Below are 26,528 nucleotides of genomic sequence, written 5' to 3' on the forward strand. Positions count from 1 at the left end.
CCTATTTAAAAGGTCTAGTACATCAAGTTTCTTAACAATCTGTCCTGATGACATAAATTTCTGTTTTATATGTTCTATGTCGGTCTGATCATTTTTCTTATCGTCGTTAGGCTCTTCAATTAAATAATTTTCATCTATTTGTGTCTCTAGTGGATAAATATGCTGAACGGGCCTTATGAAAATCCTGATCTGAGTTCGTAGATTAACTGCTTGAACTTTGGATTCCCCCGACCAGGAATTTTCTGTATAATTTTACTCAAAGGCCAATACAAACGTTTTTTGAAATCTTCCCCTATTAAGACTATCTCGCCAATTTTAGGCAACTGAGTTACTTTATTTTGTGGTTGTTTGATTATTAATTGCCCAAAATATTCTTTTCAGAAATGGTTCCTTAAATCGTTAAGAAGTTTTGCATGGTATTTAATTCTTCTCAGAAAATGCTGAGAGTCAATTTTATCTAAATTTGCTATATCCGAAGTACAATTTTCTCATTTCAATTAACAACATTGACAGAGTTAAAGGGATGTCATCTTCAGAGCGCTCCGAAATACACTCACGTCTAAAAGTTGAGCACGAAGATGTAAAATACAAAAAAATCAACAAATACTGCTTTGATTGACACAAAATTCGTCAGGAAAGTAGCATATATATTTATGCATAAAACAAAATAATTATACACAGAAATGAAAACAATATTAAATTTTTGTAGGTTATCAGTTAATTACATACTGGAGACTTAAACAGAATTATGTATAAAGTGAAAATAAACAGCATAAAATGAAAAAAAAAAAGGACATTAATGGGGTATGTGATCCCTCCCCCTCATCTTTATACAAAGTTTACACTTTATGACCATGCTTTCAATTAGGTGGTCAACCACCGCAGAATTAAGCAATCGCCATTCTTCTTGTGGAGCAGTTTCCAGCTCAATAAGAGTGGCTGGAGGTGGGAAACGTGAAGATACAGCACGGCCGAGAGCATCTTAAAGATTTTCAATGGGATTACGGTCGTGCGAATATGCTGGCCACGCCATATGCGCAATCCCTTCACTCTCCAGGTAGTCATCGACGAATGTCAGCTCTATGGGGATGTGCGTTATCATCCATTAAAATAAAAGTAGGGCCAACTGCTGCAGTGTACAATCTCATAATGGGTTCTAGGACTTCATCTCGATTCCGGACAGCCACCAAAGAACCCTGTTTAAAGATGTGCAGTATCCTAATGAAATCCCTTCCCACACCATAATGCTTCTGCCTCGGAATTCGTGAAGTTTGGTGATGTTTTGGGACTGATTGCCTGTTCGTTGTTTACGCCTTATCCTGATACGCTTGTCATCTGGCTCCAGAGCAAATCTTGACGCATCGATAAACATGACATTGCCCCAGTCAGACACATTTCAATTGACATGTTTCCGGCACCACTGTAATCGTGCCCCTCTTGATTGGACGAATAGAGGAACACAAACTTGAGGTACCCGGGCGTACAGTCCACTCATATGTAATCTTCGGCATACATTAGCTGCAGATATCGCCTTACCAATGGATGCTGTAACCATAGATGTCACAGGTGTGGAGGTTGCTCTGCGATTCCGCTTGGCTACAATAGCAATATATCTATCTTCCGCGTGGGTTGGAACTCTTGGACGACTGGCTACGGGCCTTCGGACAACTGTCTGTGGGGCTTGGAATTGTTTCCTTAAACATGAAATTGCAGAATGATGAATGCCAAAGAAAAGAGCAACATCTGTGATCGACTATCCTGCTTCAATGCACCCCACAGCACGCCAGCGCTCAGAATTTTCCATTCGTCTTCTGGAAGTCATAGAAACACGTATGTCTTGAAAACAAATTGTACATAAGTTTTAAACACCTTCTATTAGCACTTACAATCAACTTCTGTAACCCTTCATAAAGCTGGCTTCTTATAAGACTGCTTTTTTAGCATATAACAGGAAAGCGCGATTGGCTGTTACCTAACATATTTGCATACTTCCATCTACCTCTGCAGCGAATTGCATCTTCTTCAATTCTGATTCCAGAAATTAGAATTTTCCTCTCCATGCTTAACTTTTGGAAGTAAGTGTATATGTTAAAGATTACCGACTTTAACATATATGATTAATTACCGACTCACAATCGCATATTAAGTTTCTTCATAAGATAAAACCTAGTTTCCGAAGGAGCATCTTAAATGTTCTTTAACCATGCAAACTTGCCGTTCCCACCAACCTCCCCACCAGAAGGCTGTTGGTGGATTGAATTTTCATACTATTCCCTTTATTTTTGCCTCATTCTCTATTATGTCCCAGTTAAGCTTAGACATTTCATTATAAGTTCCTCGGAAGTTAGTCCCATTGTTAGAATAAATGGTTCGTGGGCTGCCATGTCTGGCTATGAAGCATCTTAAAGCCAAAAGAAAAGATTTTGTCGATAATGAAGTCACCAGTTCTAGATGGATAGCCCTGTACACAGTGCATGTGGACAGTGCCATCCAAACCTTCTTACCGTTTTTCAAAAACAATGGGCCAGCTAAATCTACTTCCAAAATTTCTAAAGCCCTATAATCTCCCACCTAGTCTTCAGGAAGAGGATTCACTTCACAAGACATCGGTTTCGCTTTATATCGTTGACATATTACACACCCTTTTAACACATTACACACATTTTTATGTTGTTTTAGCATTCAGAACCTTTCACTTAAAATGATCAAAGCATTTGAGTTCCAGCATGACAATGTTTCTTATAAACTGAATTAACAGTGTAGTAAAGATACATTTACTCGGTAACAAAGTTGGTGTTAAAAATCAGAATTGTCTTTGCATTCCAATATTCTCATTTTAATTCTTATAATTTTTTCATTATTAATGAATACATCAAGTGAGTTAAGTGCTCCAATGTCAGGGAAATATGAGCTTTGAACCAACCGAATCAAAATTTTTTTGGAATTTATGATTTCAGCAATAGTTCAGATTCTTTACACAAATTGGAATACTTCCTACAGTTAGAAATAAAACGTAACACCCAACCGATTACATGAATCATTTTCTCATAATCACAAACTCTTTCTGCAGACCAAGGACTAGTATCCTCTGAAAAGTTAACATTACTAAGTTTTACCTTCCTTTTTTCCAAGTCAGCTTCATTCGGCTGACAAACAATATTGTTAGGCCAAAATTCATTGCTTTCTCGTAGCCAGAGAGGTCCCTTAAACCACTCCGAGTTAATCACTTGTTTAGCAGAACAACCTTGAAATAACACATCTGCAGGGTTCATATTACCGAGCACATGCCTCCATGATTCATGTTTTGTCATCTTAGTAGTTTCTTTAACATGATTGCTTACAAAGTTCAACCAATTACCAGGATTTCTGATCCACCATAATGCAACTGTGGAATCACACCATAGGGTTACATTTATATCAAAAACATTAAGACCTTTACAAACAGAATATAATAATCGGGATCCAATGCAACAGGGCGTTAATTCTAATCTAGGAAGCATCAAATTCTTAATAAGAGCCACTCTAAATTTTGCTTTTAAGAGAGAAATTTTTACACTTCTTGCTTTTACACTTCACATGAATCAACACTTCTCGCGAAAATACATCTTGCATAAGCATATTTGCAGGCATCAACAGATACATGCAATTCAACTGTTGCAAAGGTTCCAATGAAACAGAGTACAGTCAAAAGTCTTTAATCCGGACTTATCGGGACTTCGGTGATTCCTGATTATCGGTTTTTCCGGATTATAGATCATCAATTTAAATCTGGTAAGATGGCATGCAGAAATTATAAAATTAAAGATATGAAACCATAATTTATGAAATAAGGAGCAATTATGATCTAAAGGGTATCAAAATTTACAAAAAAAAAAAGCTTAATATTTATTTGTTTACTTTATTAAACATTTCTTTCAACGCGTGCATGCGTAAAGCATACATTACGCATAGTCGAAATTAGAAAATTGCAACCAGAAAACTATTTGATGTGTATTCGTGATATTTAAAATGACGAGGAATTTGATTTAAATCATATCAAAGACGGAGTACATCAAGATGAAATACTACATTTAGTAAGGAATTGTAAGCTGAATAAAATAAAAAAATCTGCCCTGAAGGTAAGGATAGTGCTGATAGATCAACTTCCAGTTCATTGTGCGCCATGACATTCCCCCCCCCCCTGCAGAGCAGATTGAAATTGATAAACAGATTTCGGAATGGTTAGAGAAACAAAGGATATGCCTTTATCCATTTTTTGCAGGAATTCCACTTTTTGTTTGATGGACATCAGAACATGCTTTCGCTTTGTAGATCCTTTGGCAGCTCCGGAATTGGAAATTTTTTTGACATAATCGAAAGTTCAAGCTTACTTTTATAAAATTGCTCTAACAGTCTGCAAAAAATAATAAGCCGGATCCAATTCGAAGATTAAGGAACAATACAATCTGCAACATTAACTGAAATAGATAATTAAATAATTTTAGCTTAGCTTATACCGTCCGTTATACATTAAATGCGCATGCGTAAACGTATTATGCGCATGCGTAAACGTATTATGCGCATGCGTAAAAGTATTATGCGCATGCGTAAATGCATAATGTGTTTACGCATGCGCAGAAAGTTTGTAGCTTTGAGGTCCGGATATAAGACTTTTGACTGTATTACCACATTTCTCAACTAAAGTGTATCAGATAACCACACAAAAAATTTACATATAAAATCATGAGGCAATACCTTGTCCAAAGAAAATTTCCATGTTCCTTGTAGCAAAAGTTTTGGAAGCAAAGTTATTGGTGTAAGTATTCCAATTGGATCAAAAACTGATTGTATAGTAGACAGAATCAGTTTCTTAGTTACCTTAGTATCACAAGTTATCATATTTACATTTATATTACATCTGAACGTATCACTGTCTAAACTCCACAATATTCCTAAAAGAGGTGTGTCCCCAGAATTCTCTGCAGTATATTTGGAAGCAACATTGCCGTAAATTAAATCTTCTTCTCAACATAAGATTTTTGGCCTTTTAAATTAAATCCTCTTGTTCCTCAATATTGTAAATGCTTGTAATACAATTATCTACATGAAATGAATTTTTCAATTTGTCAGCCACTTCTACAAAATCAGATGAACAGTTATCCAAGAGATGCTTAATAGAAGCACCTAGTAGATATGGGCTGCAGGAGACTCCAAAAACTACTCTGCAATGCCTATACATTATTTCGCCCTCATCACTTGGATAGAAAAATCGCAAGTAATCTCTATCCTTTGGAGAAATTCCTAACTGCAAGAATGCTTTCTCTCTGTCTTCACTCAGGCCAATAGGAAAAAAATCTCATTCTATCTAAAATATCAGGGACTAATTCTATTAAATTAGGTCCTTTCAATAAACACTGATTCAAGATGGTTTTCCCTTTTCACAACAAGAAACATCAAAAATGGGTCTTACCTTAGTGGTTTCACTATTCATTTTAATAACCGGTCTATGTGGTAAAAAGTGGCATTTATTGTTTAGTTCCGTTTCCGGAACACTTTCTATAATATTTAAATTTTTCCACTCTCTAAATACTTCTTGATATTCTTTTAAAGAATTATTTTCTTTTGCCCTCTTAATAATTTTTTGATGACGTGCCAAAGCAGCGCTTTTTTATCTGATAAATTGATAGATTCACATTTCCAGGGTAAGTCTAAGTCATATCTACCATCAGGCCAAATAGATAATTTATTCTGAAATTCAATCTCATAGTCACAATGAGCATTTTTCCTTCTATTACTTTTTGTCGGATCGGAAATACCCAAAACTTCAAGCTCCCATAAAGGTTTCCATGAAGCGTTATTTACACATAGGGAAAGACTTATTAGGGCATTATCCCTAACAGTATCATTTTCTTTACCCATAATCATCCAACCCATAAACCACAGGGTAATTCTAGGTATTCGTCAGTTAACAGTTTACCGATGACATCTGCGCCTATCAATAAATCAATTTCACTTTCCACAAAATGTGTCACTGACTTCAATTTTCCTGCTCTTCAATGCCTCTATAATCTGAGTATCCTTAATTGTTGGGATAAATCCACATAGCTTTTTTTCTGAAAAAGCTTCAAAACAACACCTAAAAGTGTTATCTAAACTGCTTGTGTCAATAGCAAAAATAGAATGGGTTATGGGCCCAATTTCCCTCCCCCAACACAAACCATGACTTACTTTCTCCTGTCGAATAGGATCAGCTTTCTTTCACTTCATAATTTTCTCCCCAACATAGGATCGTTGGGATCTCGAATCCAAGAGAATCCTATTTTCTCTCTCTCGATCTTTAACTTTAATTAGAACACATAAAGTTTGCAAATAAATTTTCTCGCTCTTACTATTATTAGAAAGAGAAGCATCCAACTTAGAGTCATTTTGTTTTACGGAACAAACATTCTGAGGACACATAAAGTTTATATGATCACAACTGCAAATGGGACATTTAATATTGGCTTTACATTGTTTTTTTAAATGACCAATTCTTAAAAGTGAAAAACAAACACCTTTCTTTTATACAATTTGCCTCTTTTCATTTAAGATCATAGTTTCCGCTTTAACACAGTTAGCACTCGTATGAGACTTACCACAGAATCTATAAACATTTTGCTTACATTTACTGGTTTCATTTGTACTTACCAGCACTGCAGCTGTTGCTAAATCTGAATTACCTTAAATAAAATTTTTATTAACATGATAAATAAATTACTAATAAAATGAGTAAATGCTGACTGAGCTAATAGAATCATTTCTTCTGATTCTACTCCATGCCTTATAAAATGCATTAGTTTTTCAAGCATTCTTTCAGAACTCTTTTGCTGTCCTTGTTCAGAAGTTTGACTCCTCTCCCAGGCACGTAGAATATTCTCAGGTAGGCGCGACTCTACTAAAGGTTAAAAAAAATCCATAAACTTTTCCTTGGTGCATCCTAAGTTTTGCAGCACTCAAAACATCTTCATTTAAAATTGTAAAATACAAAAAATAAATAAATAAAAATTAAAATAAAATAAAATAAAATAAAACACTAAATACAGTTAAAAACAATTTTTGCTATTAAAATTAGAGTTTGTACCCACAAACAAGCCATTCGGCCAATGGAAGAAAGACAAAATTCTCAGTGTACAAAAGTTAACTTTTGATCCCACTGAGAAGACAGTAAAGTAAGTGGCACCAACTAACTTAATTTACTATTCTACGAGTTTTAAATGCAAAAAAATGACCGCCACGTAAGCTTTTAAATTGTAGGTTATTTTAGTACTGTTGGATTAACTGAAGCCATAAAAACCTTAACCTGAACATAAGAACAACATAATTGAACCACTTTTAATTTTAAAAAATGTGAAATTTACCAACATATAAGAATAAAAATACTGAGCTTACCGAGGCAGGTAAGAGAATGGGAATATATATGTGTAAACCTCAAGCATCTAAATTAATTAGTAAATTGGAATAAAAGGAAGGCAATTCCTCTATAATATAATAATTGCAACCATGTATAAGAAGTTTAACACAATATTGAAACTAATCCAATTAATGAGAGAATTCATACTAGAACAATCTTGAAAAATAAAAATGCGAAAAGGAAAATATACAAAATTATGCAAATAAAAATTAATCTCCTTTTGTTGAAACTCCAATTCAGAACTCAAGATGATTAATATGTTTCGTTCTCCTGGTCCATTTGAGATCAAAAACCATAAAAAGATTTCATTAAATTTTTATTAAAGACTTTAAAATTCATATAAAACCGAAAACTCGAATCTCAAATATACCAGAATTTTCCCTTAAGATTTTCGAAACACTTGGTAAAGGAATAAAACAGTACATAGTGCCAAAATGACAATTAAAAGCTATAGAACTTTACATTATGTGCATTGAAATTTTTTTAAAAAAAAGAAGAAATTTAGTCTAAAACCAATATATGCTAATCCGAAATTCCAAATCAAGTATAAATAAAGAGAAAAACTAATAGTCATTTAAACTAACTAAAAAATTGGGAGGTTCCCGATTATACTAAACTAAACTTTTGATATCAAGAAAATGAAAAACTGTACTTAGAGATTTTTATAATAAAAAGTTTAAATCTGAGCTTTAAACAGCTAAAAACTGAAAACCTATTCGAAACAATAATTGAAAACGCATACTTTCTGAAATCTTAGCTGGACCTTCAATGCTTGATGTAACTGAATTCTAAAGATGACCAAACGATGTTCTTGCTAAAGAAAGTACAATTCAAACTGCTCTGGACGAGCTTAAATTTTGTAGCTACAATTAGAACAACAGTATATATAAATCTAATATATATCCTAAGTCATGCTTTCGAGAACACAATTTGAATTTTATCAATCGGCCCAGTAGAACGGGAGATATAGAACTGTACCCCTCTTTTTTTGGTACAGTGTACATCATTTTAAATAACCCTGCATATCTACAACTGTGCTACCATTTTCATTTTCACTGTACAGTACTTCATGGAGTGGTTTGAGCACTGCATGATGTTTTATTATATCATAAATTTTTATTCCCTAGCAAAGAAAACAATTTGCAAAGTTGAAGGAACATATGAAAGAAGAAATATTGCACCACGAAAAACTCATTCAACAGCATAAAGAAGCAATCCAAAGACTTGAAGAGCGCATAGCACAAATGAAACATTCTGAGATCCAGAAAAGGTCTGAAACTAAAGCTTAAATTTGTGTTATTCAACATGTGTATTCAAATTTATTTCTTTGCAAGGAAATAAATTTTATTTGATATTAAATTCATGTAATGTACTTGAAATATAATGAAATATTTTTATAAAATTATCTTGTTTTTGAAAGAGAATTTAATTGTCTGCTATGATTCAAATGTGATGAATGTAGTTTATATTTTAACATTTTGTTACATTGAAAATGTTATATATGTTTCAGTTTTCCAAAGATAGCATGAAGATAATTAAAATGGGATGTTCTTAAAATTTTAGTGCTTTGAATAAATAAATATATTTTGCTGTTATGTATTAATTTTATTTGGATAGAGTTTTCTTACATGTTTCCTATACTCTTAAGGATGTCATCAATTTTTGAAACATAGGTGGGAAAGGTGCTATCAGTCATACAAAGTGTTACAATTTCTTTCAAGTTTTCATCTGATATTTCAACTGAATATCCTTTCCGTAATTTCAGCTTATCAAATATAGTCTAGAAAAAAAGAAAAATTTTTCTTTGAGTAGCATGTCTTAAAATATATATTTAAAAACATATCTTAAAAAATATTCTTTTTTAATATTTTGAAGTTTCACATTATGAAAATTATAATTGCATCTAACTTTTTTCAATGTTTTCCTGTTTTATGATATTATAATTTGCTGCATGAAATTCTAACTGGCATTCGAAATTTTACTTATACGGTGGTACCTGGTATATGTCGAACTTGGTATACAGCAAACAGCCTTTGCTATAACTGAATTTTCAAGTGATTTTATGTTTTTTCATATAAGAGTTTTTCTAATTCATTAAAAATGAGTTTTAGGAAAGTTAATAGAAGGGTTAAGCAACAAAGAAAATTTTTATGATTATCATGGTGATTAAAAAAAAAGGATTGTTGAAAAGTGTGAAGATGTAATGCATATCTAGTTTGCATACTATATGCCAAGTATGATGGCTTCAGTAATCTTGAAAAACACAGACACTGCTAAATCGGCTGATATTGCAAAGTGGATGAAATCGTTTACTGAACAAAGATCAGAGACATTAAACATGTTGAAAACTTGTTTTTGATCTGGATAGCAGAAAAACATATATAGAGAATGTCATGTACAGTGCTTCATTTATGTACAGTATGTATGTTTGTGTTTGATCCATTGCATTTGTATTTGTGTTAAACAGTGTTGTAATAATAACAATAGGATTTTTATAAGAACTGATTAATTATTCTCCCTTCATTTCTTATTAGCAAATTTTGTTTGGTATACATCCACGAATTGGGAATAGGTTATTGAGATATATATTGAGGTACTAATGTATATTCCCAAACTATTTGGCTAATAAGTATGTATATCAGTTTTTAAAGAAACTAGATTTTTATAAGAACTGATTAATTATTCTCCCTTCATTTCTTATTAGCAAATTTTGTTTGGTATACATCCACGAATTGGGAATAGGTTATTGATAATGTTGAGGAAATAGGTTATTGATAATGTTGAGGTACTAATGTATATTCCCAAACTATTTGGCTAATAAGTATGTATATCAGTTTTTATTTAAAATCCTAAATTTTCCATTTTCTATTTGAATATTATTTTCAAAAAAATATTTGTTTTAGCTCCTTCAATTCAAAAAAGTAAAATAAGAAATGCAATTTTTTAATGTCCTATTTATGGAAAATCTTCCCTCAAATTATTACTCATTTAAAATTTCATTTGACTTCTACGTCTGCAGTATTCTTGTTATGAAATTTACTGATTATTAATCCCTCAGAATTAGGTAGAAATTTAACCAAGCAGTTAAATGTAATGTATGAAACTAACATACTTACACTGTGAAGTTTACAGACTTCAGACTGTGTCATATTTCCATGATCACATGTATAATCACTTATCTGGAAATGCTTTTCTAATATAGCTGTGCATTGTTTTCTGTTTTCTGTACCATCTTTACTATCTATTGCATCAAACTGAATTCTGAATCTTCTTACATTTCCCTCCTATATAAATGAAAGAAAAGGTAATTATGTGATGTTGATAATTGTTAAATAGAATAATGCTATGCCAGTTTTGCTGCAATAATATAGGTTTGAGTTTGAATGCATTTTATTGTGCAAGTTCAGATATTGACATTCTGAATTAACAAATTTAGTATGGTTTTTCTCTGAATCAAGCAATAAATGTCTTACATTTTTCCAAATGGCAACAGATTCAATTGAAAAGTGAAACAAACATTAAAGTGAATCAACTCCAAATCATGATTTAACTAAATAGCCTTTTTGTGCTTGAAAAAAAAAATCTTTAATGTAATATATTTAAATAGCTTCAAGATATTCTAAAGCTTTGCGTTAAAGTCATGCAATGTTGAATGTAAATTTAAGGACATTATAGGAAATATTTTTCAGAAAATGGTTATCTTTAAAAAGAACTTTGTTAAATTATAAATAAACTGACTTCATACTTCATTGGCTACTTCAATGGGCTCAAAATGACTGCATGCAGCCCATGAATACATTTCAATTATGCAAATACGGTGCTGCAAAGGTTGTAATATTTTAGTTATTTGAAGTCTGAGTTTACATTACTGTTATTACCATTAAAAATGAACATGAATAATGCATCAGAAAATCTATAATTGGAGCTCATTAATGTAGGTATAAATCTTATTCAGGGATTTGAAGGTATAGATTTTATTAACTTTTATTCATACTTGTCAAAAAATAAACAAGCTTAATTACGAATGCTTGCACTAAAACTAATCTTTTTTTTTTTTTTGTGTGTGTGTGTGTGTATGTGTGAATAGATATATGTGAAAAGCATTTTCCCACCACCACCATTGAAAATTAATAAGTACTTGATTGACAGATGAGTATCTGCGATCCGATCCGCAATGAAAATAATTTCTAGTTATCTCTTTTCAATGCTACAAAGTTTATCAGAATCGAAATGACATGCAGTGTAAAGCTAAAGTAAGAAATAAACGACTTTAGGATTATTTGCATACAAACATGTGTATTTTAATTTATGCGTCGAAAAAATAGTTAATAAATAAGAGAAACAAAATGTATTGTTATGATTTATTCTTAAATTTTGTCACTCTTGGAAAATTTTGTTTGAAAACTTAAAAGTTTTCATAATTTTTACTACCTTGTACAAAATAAAGAAAGTATTGTGATTATGAAAACTTTCAGTTATTAGATTTCATCCATTTGATTGTTCCCAAATCCATTTTGACTGCTTTTTTGCTTGACATTTGTAAATACGGACAGAATAAATGACTCTTCCAAAACAGACTTTTTTCATGACCTCTGCTCATATGTACGTATGTGTCTTAGATAGCTCAAAAACTATTACCCATAGAACATTGAAATTTTATGTATAGAACTACTATAACATCCTTTTACCTGATTTAAAAATTCCTTATCTGTCCTTTATTTTCATAAACGTTGGCCGTAGTCATATACTTCCAATTACACAAGTGTTTTAACCTTTTCCGGCACACCAAAAATATTCCCTCTATAGACACTGAAAATAATCGATAAATATCACGAAAACTACACTAATGGTTAGTTTTAATCTCTTTTATGAATAATAGATGGCAGCACTGTACAAGCAAATTAATGTTGAGATATATTCAGTTTTTAAAGACACTGATTTTTCAAAGAAATGTTTCAGATTATTTTTTATTTAATATAAACAATATCAGTGAAAAAAAATCTTTGTATAATTCTGTTGTTTGTATGTTAATCTGTCTATTCTGTATTACTTTTAATTTCATCTTTGAAATATTGTGTATAGTGAAGCCTTTATTTAGTGTATGGTGTGTTCGGACTGAACTCACTGTACTGGTAGCACCTGTCACGTGAGAGTGAGTCATAGAATCTAGTCTCGTGCTTCAAACACGGGTGAGGCAGAAAGTGCAGATTTATTTATATTTGTTTTTATTCTTTTCTGTTTTTGGTTTGGAAGACCCTGGTGCTTTGTTTTCACTTAGCTATTTGATTTTCAGTAAGAACAGACCCTTTTTTCTCTTGCTTTCATCATGCATAGTTTGCTTAGTTTTAATTTCTGCATATTTTTATTTAAATACATATTTAATAATTATCTTTTCTAGTCAATAATTAATTGTAAATATTATAGTATTTTAATTATTTTTCTTATGAATTTTAAAATTGTGTAAATGGCTCAGAAAGGCCTCAGCATTGCCGAAGCAATGAGAGTTTCCTTTTTTCCCCCCAGTTTTTTTTGGGGGGCGTAGAGTAGCAGGCTTCCCGTGGTGCACCCTGGGTTATGCTAAATCTTCTACAGAGATCAGATTCTACTGTTTTTAAATCATAGACAAAGTATTTTACTGTAATATGTTCTTCACAGCAATGCTCACCTATCGCAACTCGTGCAGCTCAGTGTGTTCGCTTTGGACACACCCACAAAATGGAAACGGTTTGTGCAATCTTTGTAAAATTATACCTGCATACTCTCCTAGGCCTAAATAGAGTGCATACAAATTTTTTTGGTAAAATTCCAACTTTAAAGAGTAGCATGCCGGAAAGGGTTAAATGATAAAAATATTTTTTTTTGAAAATGTCATATTAATATCTATTTAAATTTAACAAACATTCTATTCGTAAAAAGCAAATTTTGAGTTAATTAAATTTTAAATAATGAAATTTATTTGCAAACAAATAAATGATATTATTGCTGCAAACTAATATCTATTTATATATATTGGGCAAATAACAAAATCTAACTTTTAATGCGGTGTCCTGGTTCCTGTACTTATATTTGGAAAAGTTTTATACTTGTTATGAAAAATAAAAGTACAAGAAGTTTGATTACCGTGTGACAAATATTGACTGGGATATTGAATTTCAAAATTTGCAGTTTTTGGTATCATTTTCAACTTGTCTTGAAGGATCAGTTAATTAAGGTAGAATAAATCGATGCAAAATCATTGTACTAGAGGAAAATTATAAAAAGTTAAGAAGACAAGAAAAGAAAAAGACTGTTTTTATATGAAAAAGAAAGCATATGGGGAGGAACAGTTTATTGACATCGAAAAACTAAAAACACAAAAAGAGTTGACAAATTTTACCAGAAAATCAGTGCTCTATCTCGCTTTACCTGTCCCTGGACTATTACTTGGAGACAAATGATTGAGTTGAAGTGCTGAAAAGATGAGAGAGTTCTTTAGAGACAGGGTTCGTAGCGGTCCTTACAAGTGCTTATAAGTCCTTATATTTGAAAATAAAATATAAAAGCCCTTATAGGTCCTTACTTTTTCTCTAAAGCACTTTTTTTTTTTTTTTTTTTTTTTTAGCGAATGCACATTTTTTCCCCCGTACCAAAGCCGAAACTAAATAAACTTTTCTTCCTTATATGAAACATCAGATGGTGAATCATGCTCCCTGAAATAGCTTTACGCCCCTTTCTATGCATTAACATAACCTTTGGCAAAGAACATCTATGTATTCAGCAATGTCTATGTATGAACAATATAGATTGATTTTGTACATAAACACATTTTCCTCTCGTGTCGTTTTTTTATGTGTTCCTGCCTTAACCCGTCACTTTAGACACAGAGAATAGACTTTCTTTGCCCTACATTCCTCTAAAAAAAATGCATGTTTTAGTACGCTCCACCACCCATCCAAGTTTGTCCCATGATCTGTGAAACACCCTGTATATTTTTTGCCTTTGGTGCGCGCGAGTATAGACAGGTGCATGTCGTTCTATTGGACAAAGAATTGCGAAAGCGGTAGGAAATTCCGATGCATTCCGTATTCTTTTGCTCCCACCCAATACTAATTTGGAATATGTTTGAATATCTATCAAGATTTTAATAATTTTCATTCTTGTTCCTCGTGGTCAGTTCTTATTCGCGTTTATTATGATCGGCTTATATTATGAGCATATGTATGAATATCTCTTAATAAATGCTGAATTTCTCATATTTTAAATTACAAGTGTAATTTTTCTTTTAAGGTTATGCAGTAGTGTAGAATGTAATTAGACAGGTGCTTATTTTTTTTTTTCTTAAAATGTGCTTGAAAAGGGCTCATAGGTGCTTATTTTGTTAACTAAAATGTGGCTACGAACGCTGAGAGATATTCTGTGCCTTGAAAGTGATCTTCCAAGGCAGAAGGCTGACCTGAATGTGATTGAGAATCATCGAACTCTGGCACTTTATACACTATCCTTACGTGAAGCGAAGATGGTTGTTGAGAATCTAAACTACAATAGGGCTGCATAAACAGGTGGTATTAGGGTAGAACTTATTAATATTGACCTACCTGAACTGATTGATGCTATTCATAAGGTTATACTTATTGTTTGGACTACGAAGCAGATGCCCATTGAATGGGAAGAGGGCTCCATATGTCCCATTTTTAAAAAAGGATACAGGCTGGTATGTTACAACTATCTAGGTATTCAGATATCGAGTAACTATCAATGTGGATTTCAAGCTGGAAAATCAATTCATCAAATTCACTCCAACTTCTTGTGAAACAGTGTTTGATGTAACAGGGTGCCTAGGCTGATGCCTTACACCAAATCGAACATAGTTGAAAGTTTTGAAATATTTTAGAAAGTAACTTATATGAGATATACAGTCAAAAGTCTTTAATCCGCACGTCCATAATCCGGAATGATCTATAATCCGGACCTCAAAGCTACAAACTTTCTGCGCATGCGTAAACGCATAATGCGGTTACGCATGCACAGAAATGAGCATAATCCTTTACGCTTGTGCATGTCCGTTTAGCATGTTCCTAAAGCGTACTCGCTGTACCTCCTGCTGTGATAGCTGCTTCGCTGCTATTGGTTAGAAGAATACAGACGTAACATAGAGCTTTCGGCGTCATTTGTTTTGTCACATGGTAAAGCTTCTCGAGCCCGTGTAATAAAAATCCTTTTATGGCGTGCATCGGTTATGTTTTAATCCTTTAAAAAAATCAGTTAAGAAGTCAGAGGTGATTTTATGTACAACTGAATTAATTCATATGTTAATATATATTTTTACTTTATGCAATACACACTTGAGAAATACCGGATCATTACAAAGGAAGGAAAATGGGTTATATCCTTATTCTATTTTGCTAATTGAATGTTGGAAAAACAATATTTAACATAGTTTATTAATGTTTTATCATGATACAACTACATTTTTAAGAACAAGATTACAAGGCTTACAATTATACACCTAAATTTATCTCAGTTTTCACTCTGAGATGGAATCCCAGGGAAAATATTGTTAATGATGGACTAGATCAAAGTAGTGATATAGAGAAAGCACACGTGGGATCTTTTCCTTTACTGAATAACATTTGCCAGTCAATTTACAGCAAAATATATATGCCTACATTGCCTACTGTCCCTTAAATTAAATATAACCTTTGAATTGTTCTTAATATTATTATTCTTTTAAAAGTAACTATTGTCAGTTAAATCTATCAGATACCTATAGTATGCATAAGTTAGTAAGGAATATACTTTTTACACACATAAACATTGCTTGGATTATCCCAAATTTTCATTTATATTTTAAAATACACAGAGCCATTTCCATTATCTATTTCTACTTCATTACCTTTTTTTTTTTTTTTCCTTCTTTCTAAAGATGGGGATGATCTAGAACTGTGACAAATTGCATTTTGAATGTATTTTAAATTTACCATTAATATTTTAAACTACATTTTGCACCAATATTTATGTTTGCTCTCCCATTAAGGGAAACATAGAAATAAGTTTTTGTGTTTAAATATAAGTTATTAAATTAAAATTCCTGTGTTTAATTCCATCTTTAACAACAGCCATAAAATATATGGAATTTACATTCTTACCACAGATGTGGTAAGTCATGAACTCATTGGCAACTTTGAAGAGTATTTGCAAACTTGTGAGTTAGGAGAGGGATGTTTGCATATCTTTAAATTTATTTCAACGATGCATCCACCACCACCACCTATTGTTTTACATTCTTCTTCTTCAATACAAGACATGCACAATTCTAGGCCTTTTTTTCACTGTTGTTCTCCCTATAAATCATTAAAAAAAAAAAAAAAAAAAAAAAAAAAAAACAGAAAATTGCAAAATTTTGGCACCAGAATCCTAAAATGAGAAAGGAAAGAGGGGCATGTGATGCCTTTTATGTTGTATGCATGCAGAAAGCTACATCGCCAAAGATTTTACCAGAGACAACAGAAACTGCAGTATGTGGTCCACCGCAATGCTGAAGTACTGAAATTCCCATAGGAGGGATGATAATCTGCAACCACACTGGTGAAAATATCTGGAGAAGTGCTGTCTGGGAGAATGCTATAATAAATGATTTTTAGTGACATGTGTGGCCGCATAAATTTTTCTTTGCAACATGGTTTAGACCATCAATAATTTTTCACAGCATTCTGGTGAGATCCAGAAAATTAGAAAGTACCAAAATTCATAATTTTAGATTTATTTTGAGTAAGTTATACACTTTGCGAACTGTGATGAACAAAAATTAATAAGCTGTACTTCCCTCAAACCAATTTCCTTTCTTTCACATAATGATTTATTTGCATATATCAGAACTTTACTAGTATTGCAATATGCTTTTGGAATGATTATTATTTCATTCTATGAGATTTTTACAATCCCATGACATAGCAGACTGAAACTAGAAAAAACGAACAGTTTTCTGTTTTCATTATTTTTAGCAAATCAAAAAGACCCATATTTATAAAATGAGAACATGGCTAACAAAAATGAATTTAAAATTACATACACAATTATCAGAAGTCAGTTATGATTATACATGATTGTTACAGTTAAATACTATTTATTGACACTTTACCACCAAAGAAAACGCACAGACATCATTGCTGGGAAATAACTACCTCTAAAAATCTGAGATGTAGTAAATAATCAATAGGTACCTTTGTCACAATTTGAATTATCATTTTTAAAGCACATTGATACTTAATTATGTTTAAAAAAAATACCTATCCTACTTGATCTGGTTTTCCTAAAGCTGGTGAATGCTTAAGCAATGAACTCACTAGTTTGACTCATTGATTAAGATAACATAATCTGTATGTATGGCTGTTTCAGTTATATTATTCTTCAGTTCAGAACTAAGTAGGTGCTACATAGCAAAAAATTAAAGTAGTTTTTTTAAAGTGACCATTGTTTCAGCTAACTTTGGTAGAAAAAATAAGCAGCCCTTAGGTGCTTTGCCATATTCAAATAACCTAACCAAACCCTCGTTAGAACGTTATAAGTGACTACAGCTATAGTTGTGCATAGAACTTTGCAAATAGAAGGATAAATAATATAAATTCATTTTTTCCAGATGAATCTTAATACATCAATACCATCAAGGATCACATCCATGGTCTGCATCAACAAAATGCCACATTATGTCATGCATTATGCATCCCCATACAGGTCTGAAACCAAGTGTAATCGTATGGTCCATTACATTCCAGTTGCCTTCACGCTTAATGCTCATCGGTGGCCAGGGCAACCTGTATGAGTGCAATGGGCAGCAAGACATAGGAGCGTCAAAATTTTTAGAATTTTGGCAGGAATTGGAAGGCATAATTTGCAAGCAACAGTTATTCTATTAGGTGATAAAATGTCTAGCTCTGCCTTCGCTAGCAGTAAAGCAGCTGAATACTGATAATTCGACCTGAGTTCACATTCTGGTGAAGGGGTTGGCTGAACGTGTGTTTTCATAGTTTTCCGCATATATGAAATATGTATAAGCTAATTTCTCTTTGAAAGTACTTCATGAAAGTATCTCTACCCTTAGCCAATTTACTATACTGTAATCAAATAAATTAAACACCCTCCCCCAAAAACAGCCTCCATGTTTAATGTGCAGTTGAATAGTTGCCATTGTTTAGGGCTACTGTAAATGATTTATCAGATTTAAAAATTCTAATATTGAAAATATTATGCATATTATAATGATTGAATCCAAGTAAAGAATGAGAAATTATCCAAATTTTCTTTATGTACAACAAATGTTTTGCTGTGTATGTTATGTGAACACCAGGTACATTATGTACAAAAATACCAGGTACATTTTGTACATAATGTATTACTAGTAGATTATGTACAAAAATGCACTCCTTAATGTTTGCCCAATGGAAGACTTCAAATGCGATAGATGATGCAGTATGGAAACTCAGGATACAAAAATTGTGAAATCAATAGCCATTTGGAAGTGTGCTATGTGATCAATGTTCATAAAATGTCTGTAGCACATGAGGTAATTTTTTAGTTTCTAGTTCATTTCCATAAATTGATTATTGTATGTATACTACTTATGAAAAGGCAGTGTTTTTAAAATCTGATGAATCATTTATTATTACTCTGAGGTTTTCGAAGCTCACTGCTGTCTATCTTTAGAGGTTGTTTAGAACTAGTGATCAACAAGGAATGTTTGGCTCATAACAGAGAACAACTCCTAAATTCCCACCATTTTTTTTACTGATCTATTTATCCCTTGATCTATGATTTCATCAGATCTGTTATCTACTGAATATATCAGGCCTATGATTATTAAAAAACTAATGCACCACAGTCTACCCATGGCTACATCAGCTGAACACTGGTAATAATTGAAATCTCATATTCTCACATATTCTAGGTGCACATCCAGTATCTGTTTATGTTCATGCAATGACTGTATGAGGAGGTATATTCCAAGTTTAACTGTTTTTTAAACCATGTACTTCAAGTCTAACTGATTTGCTTACACATGTACAGTTAAGTGAAGTATTAAAAGTTATCTGCATAATAAATATGATTTTACCTACTGTCTTCTGTAATGTTATGCTTCTAATGTCTGTCAGTGTTTTATGATTACAACAGTTATTTATACTAATTTTAACCAAAAAAAATTTAATCACTGTGGAAATCTACAAATTAGACAAACTGCAATTATCATTTTCTTCTAATATTTAATCTAAAGCAGCGGTTCTCAACCTTTTGACTAACGCGTACCATCTAAAAAAAATTGAAAAACCTTTAATACCACCACCACTCCTGAACTCAAAATAAAAACTCAATCAGGATGTTCGGTTTTAATTTTTTAATTTAATAGTTAAAAATACTTTGCTTCTTTGCATACCACCGGTTGAGAACTCCTGATCTAAAGAAATGTTCCTATGTTGTTTAGATTCATTTACACTCATTCTGCAAACAAATTGTGGAAATTTTTATATTTTTCTCTATTAATAGTCAAATGGTAAGTGCATTAAGTGATAATATCAGTAGAACATATTCGCTGTACTGATGATTTTCATACTCTTTCTCAGATGTACACATAACTATAATAATTTATTCATGGTAAATCATTAATAGAAGATTTTACTTTTTGATGAAATACATTTTACATAACTTGTTAGCTTTTATGCACTTTCGTAACATACATGTTAAATGCCAGTTTACATATTTTATAATTAATATTTCACTTAAATCATCATTTCCTAGAAACTAGTATTGCTGTTTCTTATTAATTTTTCATTAAAATGCATTAAGTTTTTTTTTTCTTCTCAGAATTTTACTTCATGTGATGAATAAGCATTATTTCCATTAAGTTGGCAAATTTGGATCTAGGAAAATATAAATTTTGTCCAGTTTTGTCTGACATCATTCTAAATCTCAAAACAGAGCTATAGCACATTACTTCAGAGACAATTTTGATTAAAAAATCTGTGCAAAATAACATCAACAAGAGAAGTTATCCTAGCTGTATCTAAGCAAATGTTCTGTGATACATATTTATGTAGGTATAATATATTTATGATATATTTTATTATAAAGATTAAGAGTTTTACTAAACATACATCACTTAACCTAGCTTCATATTTGGCAAAGACACAAAACATTTGTATGCTGATCTCGGGCAAGTCATGGCTGGCTTGGTCTTTCATGTATTTTCTAATCGGAAAAGCAGGTATGAGACAAATATCATTTAGTAGCTTCCATGAGAGCATCTCTCAAGCAAAATACTTGTCAAAATTAATTAATTAGCTTTTAAAGGTACATTAAAAGCATGATGTTATGAAGAAGAGAAAAGTTCCATAAAGCAGAAAAAAAAAAAAAAAATCTAAAGTACAAATTAGCAGAAAATCCAGCCTTAGTCCTACGAAGCTTTATTATAGCACTATTAGATTTATTGTTTTAAACTCTAATTCATTTACTCAGAAAAACCATTCTATTAAGTAATGTTATATAATCATCATTAAGAAAAATATATTGTTTTTAATATGTTTTTATATAACTACTTCATTTTAGACAATATATTACTTTATGAAGCCAAATAATAGATATGCAAGACTTAGTTGAATATCAATTGTGTAAATCTTGTTTTGAAATTTTAATATACGAGTATAATTAGTGCTTTATTAGTGTTGGAAACATGATTTTGTAATTATTTTCTTCTCAGAAGACATGCTGTATTTTTATCTTAAATCTGGATGGTATTTTCTAGGGAAGATGATCTTTTAGAAGACTTTTGCTTACATTTTTGTTTGATTTATCCCTTAGAAAATTTCATGAATATCATGATGTTGACCGAGCAATGCTACTAAGGCATTAGTTTTATACCATTATGCACAATGACAAATGGTATGAGAGCGACTAAATGGCTAGTCAATAAGACAGTGATTATTTCTGGTGCTTTTTATTAAATAAGATCTGTAGCTTTCATAAGTATAATAAAATCTGAAATAGAGTTAGTAAATCATCATGAATCAACTTGACTGCTTTATGTAATCCTAAACAATGCCTGAGACCTATGGAAAAGCCACTTTAATAAGGGAGTGTACCAAGCGTCTTTCTAAATTTACAGCCGATATCACTCAAAACAGTTTTATGTATCTTATGCATATAAATTATGTCATGATGCAAAATATTTTCCCAACATGATGATAATGTAAGTCGAGCCACCAGCAATGGACACTTCACATTATCAGATATACCCCATTAATAGACAGTTCCTGATTTCAAAGCAGAGAACCACTGTACGCATATATAGCGATCCTGTAACTGTCTAGTAACGGGTGGTTTTACTATACTTCACTTTGTTGTAATGATGCCACTAATTATATCTTCAAAGATATCTTTGCCACTATGATAATAAAAAACTGCAGTTGCTTATGATAGTGTCAAACTTAATTTTTCATCTGTTAAAATATTAATTTGATCCTAGACACTCTTATATTTATTAGTAACAAAGTGTCATGCACATATTATGCGAATATAATTATTTTGGCTTTGTATATATTGTTAATGTTTACTTCAGGACAGTCTGGCTATGTTGTAATTGTAAGTCACTTTGTTTTTTATTTGCAGTCTACTGGTGGGTGGGAAACGTATAAAAGAAAATCATCTAATATGAGTGTGTTGTCAACTGCATGAAGTCTTTAGGAGCTATCTATCCTGCATCAATAATTTTTTATACAGAAATATGCAATAGTTTTATAAACTATGTAAAGTACCTACTCTTGAAGTCTCTTAGATAACTGTTAATCAATAATACACTAATAGCCATTAAAATTGCTACAGCATGAAGGAAAGCAAATAAAAAAATATTTGTTGTACGTAAATAGTATGGCATGAAGACAAAATGATTAAATTTGTAAGCAGTTTGGGGGTTTACAAGGGTGCGAAATCAGTCAAAACAACTGCTCCACCTGGCAGCTAAAACGACCCTTACCCGGTTAGGCACTGAGTAGAATTTCGCTTGAATGACAGAAATCGGCATCTCATTCCATTCTGATTCAAGTCTATACCACACTTCATTAATCATATTAGATGGAGAGGGTTGCTAGGCCAGTCCTCAGCAAACCATGAGCAGGTGTTTTCAATGGGTGACAGGTCTGGAGACCGTACAGGCCAGGGCAGCAATCAAATACACTGCGTATCGAGGAAGGTCAGAACACAATGTGCAACATGTGGTCTTGTATTATCCTGTTGGAAGATTGCGTTTGGCAGGCCTCAAAGGTAGGGCATAACCACTGGATGTAAGATGTCAGAAATGTACCATTCTGGCATTCAAATTACCATCGATCCGAACTAGAGGTGTGTCTGCCATGTGCTCAGTGGCTGCCCATACCATCACATTAGGGTTCCTATGCTGATACTGAATGCAACCAGGCGATGTGCGTCTCCTCTCTAGACACTTATACAACCATCAGAATAATGCACACAGAAACGGGACTCGTCTGAAAAGACAACATTGTGCCCCACCTATATCCAGCTTTGTTGTTGGACACACCACAGTAGCCGTCTCTCTCTGTGCTGCATTGTCAAGGAAAGCTAAAGTAATGGACACCGTGCTGATAGTCCATGCTGATGCAAACGTTGACACATCGTACGAGCAGATACTGGGCATGCTGCAAACATGCCCATTTTCTGACTAATGGTCTGTGATGTGGTTGTAAATTTGGAGGGCTAACCTCACAATATGCCTGTCCTCTCGGGTATTAATCATGGGAAGGCATTGAGATCCTGCATGCCGTTCAGTATAATCCTCAGCATTCCATACATGCCATATTCGTTTAACAGTGGTTGGGTGTCGACTAGTACAACGGGCGATATCACAGAACGATAATCCACACTCTCTATAGGCAACAATCCTGGCTCTATTGAATTCTGACCCTTGCTGGTAAGCATTTCTTCTTATTATTCAAGGCATACCATGATATTCTGAGCACATTCCAACCTTACAAAGTGCTTTCCGAATGACAAATCCACTACACAACTTTTTGAAATTATTAATTCATCATGCCAAACTCTGCCTAGAAATACCATAATGACTGTTTCCAAGTTTTTGAATGCTTATTTTTTCCCTGTGATTCACATAACTTAGTAAGCAACTGAATACCCCCATCCAAAACTGAAACACTGTTTTTTGATACATTACTGGTGACAATGACAAAGTAGTATTCTAGTTTGCCTTTTTGTACCTTTTTAAAAGACGGACATCATCAGAAGTTGCTCTATATTTTTAAATAATCGAAATCAATATTCTTTTTCGGAATATCGGTTATTACTGCAAATATTAACATTTTTAAATTTTAGTTCCAGAAAATATTAACATACCAATGAAATATTAAAAGATTAAACTGTTCTTCTGCCAAAAATTTTCAAAAATACAAAACCAATCTTGTTTTATTAAAAATAAATAAAAAATCCCTCCATGTCAAGCTCCAACTCCCTCAAAATTGAATCTCTTATGTTAAATCAAAATTCTCTTACATTATTTCACAACTTCTGATATTTGAAAATCTAAAGTACAATAATAGATACTTTTATGCTCTGGTAACGAAATTTCTTTTACATAATTATATATTTTGTTTGCCGAAATTTGTCTTCCTAGTAAACATATCTTATGCCGTCCAAATAAAACACTTCAAGCGTTATGTCTGAAGAGTTTCCCGGCAGATAAAACCACCCTCAATAGACTAAATCATCTGGTCAGGACTCGAACCTACAACCATACACAACGCGACTGGACCAATTATCTCAAGTCCCTCTCAGCGGATCCTAGCTCTGTTTGGAAGGCGGCTGCCAAACTCAAGAGATGCTACACAAATATTCCGCCCCTAAACGGCCAACAAAATATTGCCCTCACAGATATTGAGAAAGCTGAGTCACTAGCTGATCACTATGCTTCTCAATTCTGCACAAACAACATTTCTCACCCTCAAACAGAACACCTTGTTAACACCACACTCACAGAATTCCTTTCAAAACCACGCACGGACAACATCACTCCTGTCAGACCCTCGGAGGTCTACGGCTACATTGAAAAGCTGATCATCAAGAAAAGCCCTGGCATTGATAAAATCTCTAACAAAATGATCAAGAACATGGGCACACTCATGATACTGAAGTTTACTGCCATCATCAATGCTATTCTTAGACTTGGACACTATCCAATGCCTTGGAAGATTGCAATTATCGTACCAATCCTAAAGCCTGGGAAGACTCCTACTGATCCAGCCTCCTACAGACCAATCAGTCTTCTGTCCTCGCTCAGCAAGGTGGCAGAGCATATCATACTGACGAGAATCCAAGACTACATGGATAATAAAAATATAATTATCCCTCAGCAACATGGATTTAGGAAGAATCATTCCTCTGTCCACCAGCTGTACCGGGTGACAGATTACATCTCCAAAGGACTGCAGGAGCGGCAGACCACAGGTGCCATCTTCCTTGATGTAGCTAAGGCCTTCGATCGTGTTTGGCTGGAGGGCCTCATGCACAAAATCATCACTCTGGGTTTCCCAGATTACATCACAGCCATCACCTACTCCTATCTTAAGGATAGACACTTTGTCGTTCGTGTCAACAACACATACTCAACCACACGGGCTATCAGGGCTGGGGTCCCACAGGGGAGCCTCCTTGGGCCTATTTACTACAATATTTACACGAACGACATCCCACAAACACCACACACCACCCTGGCTATGTATGCTGACGATACGGCAATACTCTCAAAAAATGCATCTACTGGTCCAGTTATACAAGCACTTCAATCTCACATCCACACACTCGAGTCCTGGCTTACTGCCTGGAAATTTAAAATCAATGTGGACAAGTCGGAGGCGATCTGGTTTACAAAAAAAGTTCGTACCGAATTGGAGGACATCCTCATGTATAACACTCCTATTCAGTGGACTAGGCAAGCCCGATACCTAGGCATCACTTTAGATAGGCGGCTCACATGGACCCCACACATTACACAACTTATTGCCAAGTTCCGTGCTCGTAAACGAACACTTACCCCTTTAATTAGCCGGAACTCCGTTCTCTCTATTGATAACAAGTTGCTCATTTACAAGACCCTTTTGCGTCCCATACTTTCTTATGCCTGCCCTGTTTGGGGATATACCAGCCAAACCAATATTAATAAACTGCAAGTCTTGCAGAATGTTACGCTTAGACAATTATCTAGAAGCCGTTGGTTTATTAGAAATACGGCCATTCACGAGGAGTTGGAAATACCAACTATTTCAAATTACTTTGCACTCCTTGCAGAAAAATTTTACCAAAACATTCCTAATGTTAATAATAGCTCAATTATAGTACCCCATTATGACTACTCACTGGATATTAATAGCAAGCGGCCGCTTGCGATTCTAAGACATCTAAATTAATTCATTTTTATAACCTATTTATGTAAACACCCTCCCCTACTTCAGTTTTGTTTTTGTTTTCTCTTTGATCCTATGAATAGTTTTGTACTGCCGCCTGGCACTTTATCTTTGTAAATAATGTACATATCTCCCATTTTATATTTGATATATGTTTTCCATGTAATACTTAAGTATCTTTGTATTTATGTTGTATTATATATTATGAGTGGTCACACGGACGCTTGTTCGGACTAAAGGGAATTTCTTTTCATGACATTGCCACTTACCTTCGTCAAAAGGCCTACCACTGGGCGTTTCTTCGGGACTCTCTCATCGGTTCGTCTATGAACATTGTATTCGGATCTAAATGCCAACTGTTCGAAGCATAACGGAATCGAAAATCGCACATATTATCCCGGGATAGCGTTGTTACGCGGGCACCCACTTTGCGATAAACTCATCGAGTTTGCCTGAGCCGAAGAGTTTGTGTTCTATATTCTTTACTTTTATATTAAAGGTTTGCTGTACCTTTTAGTGGTTTATTATTAATTCAGAATCGTATATGCATACAAAATTTATTACGCTTTATACAGCAAACTACAAATTACATTTTACAGCGGTCCCGTCCGATCAGAACAAGTATGGCTCAGCGCGCTGTTTTCAACGACACT

General features: G+C 33.3%; 2 protein-coding genes across 5 annotated transcripts in view; one reads left to right on the plus strand and one right to left on the minus strand.

The window, feature by feature from the left end:
- Positions 1-9,024, plus strand: part of LOC118183038 (ATPase inhibitor mai-2, mitochondrial-like) — a 52,053-nt gene extending 43,029 nt beyond the window's left edge. For all 4 annotated transcript variants that reach the window (XM_085819699.1, XM_035352442.2, XM_035352440.2 and 1 more), the window contains one exon: positions 8,557-9,024. In XM_085819699.1, the coding sequence (XP_085675825.1) occupies positions 8,557-8,718 (162 nt within the window). In that variant the 3' untranslated portion in view covers positions 8,719-9,024. The remainder of the gene's footprint in view (positions 1-8,556) is intronic.
- The window catches only part of LOC118193937 (meiotic recombination protein REC114-like), a 60,125-nt gene continuing 42,610 nt past the window's right edge, over positions 9,014-26,528 (minus strand). The window contains exons 4-5 of the mRNA XM_085819692.1: positions 10,546-10,713; positions 9,014-9,209 (exon numbers count right to left, since the gene is read on the minus strand). Coding sequence (XP_085675818.1) covers positions 9,054-9,209; positions 10,546-10,713 — 324 coding nt within the window. The 3' untranslated portion in view covers positions 9,014-9,053. The remainder of the gene's footprint in view (positions 9,210-10,545; positions 10,714-26,528) is intronic.

The sequence above is a fragment of the Stegodyphus dumicola genome, chromosome 1 (genome assembly GCF_044657685.1).
Source record: "Stegodyphus dumicola isolate Sdum_Otavi_A_Nest chromosome 1, ASM4465768v1".
NCBI lineage: Eukaryota > Metazoa > Arthropoda > Arachnida > Araneae > Eresidae > Stegodyphus > Stegodyphus dumicola.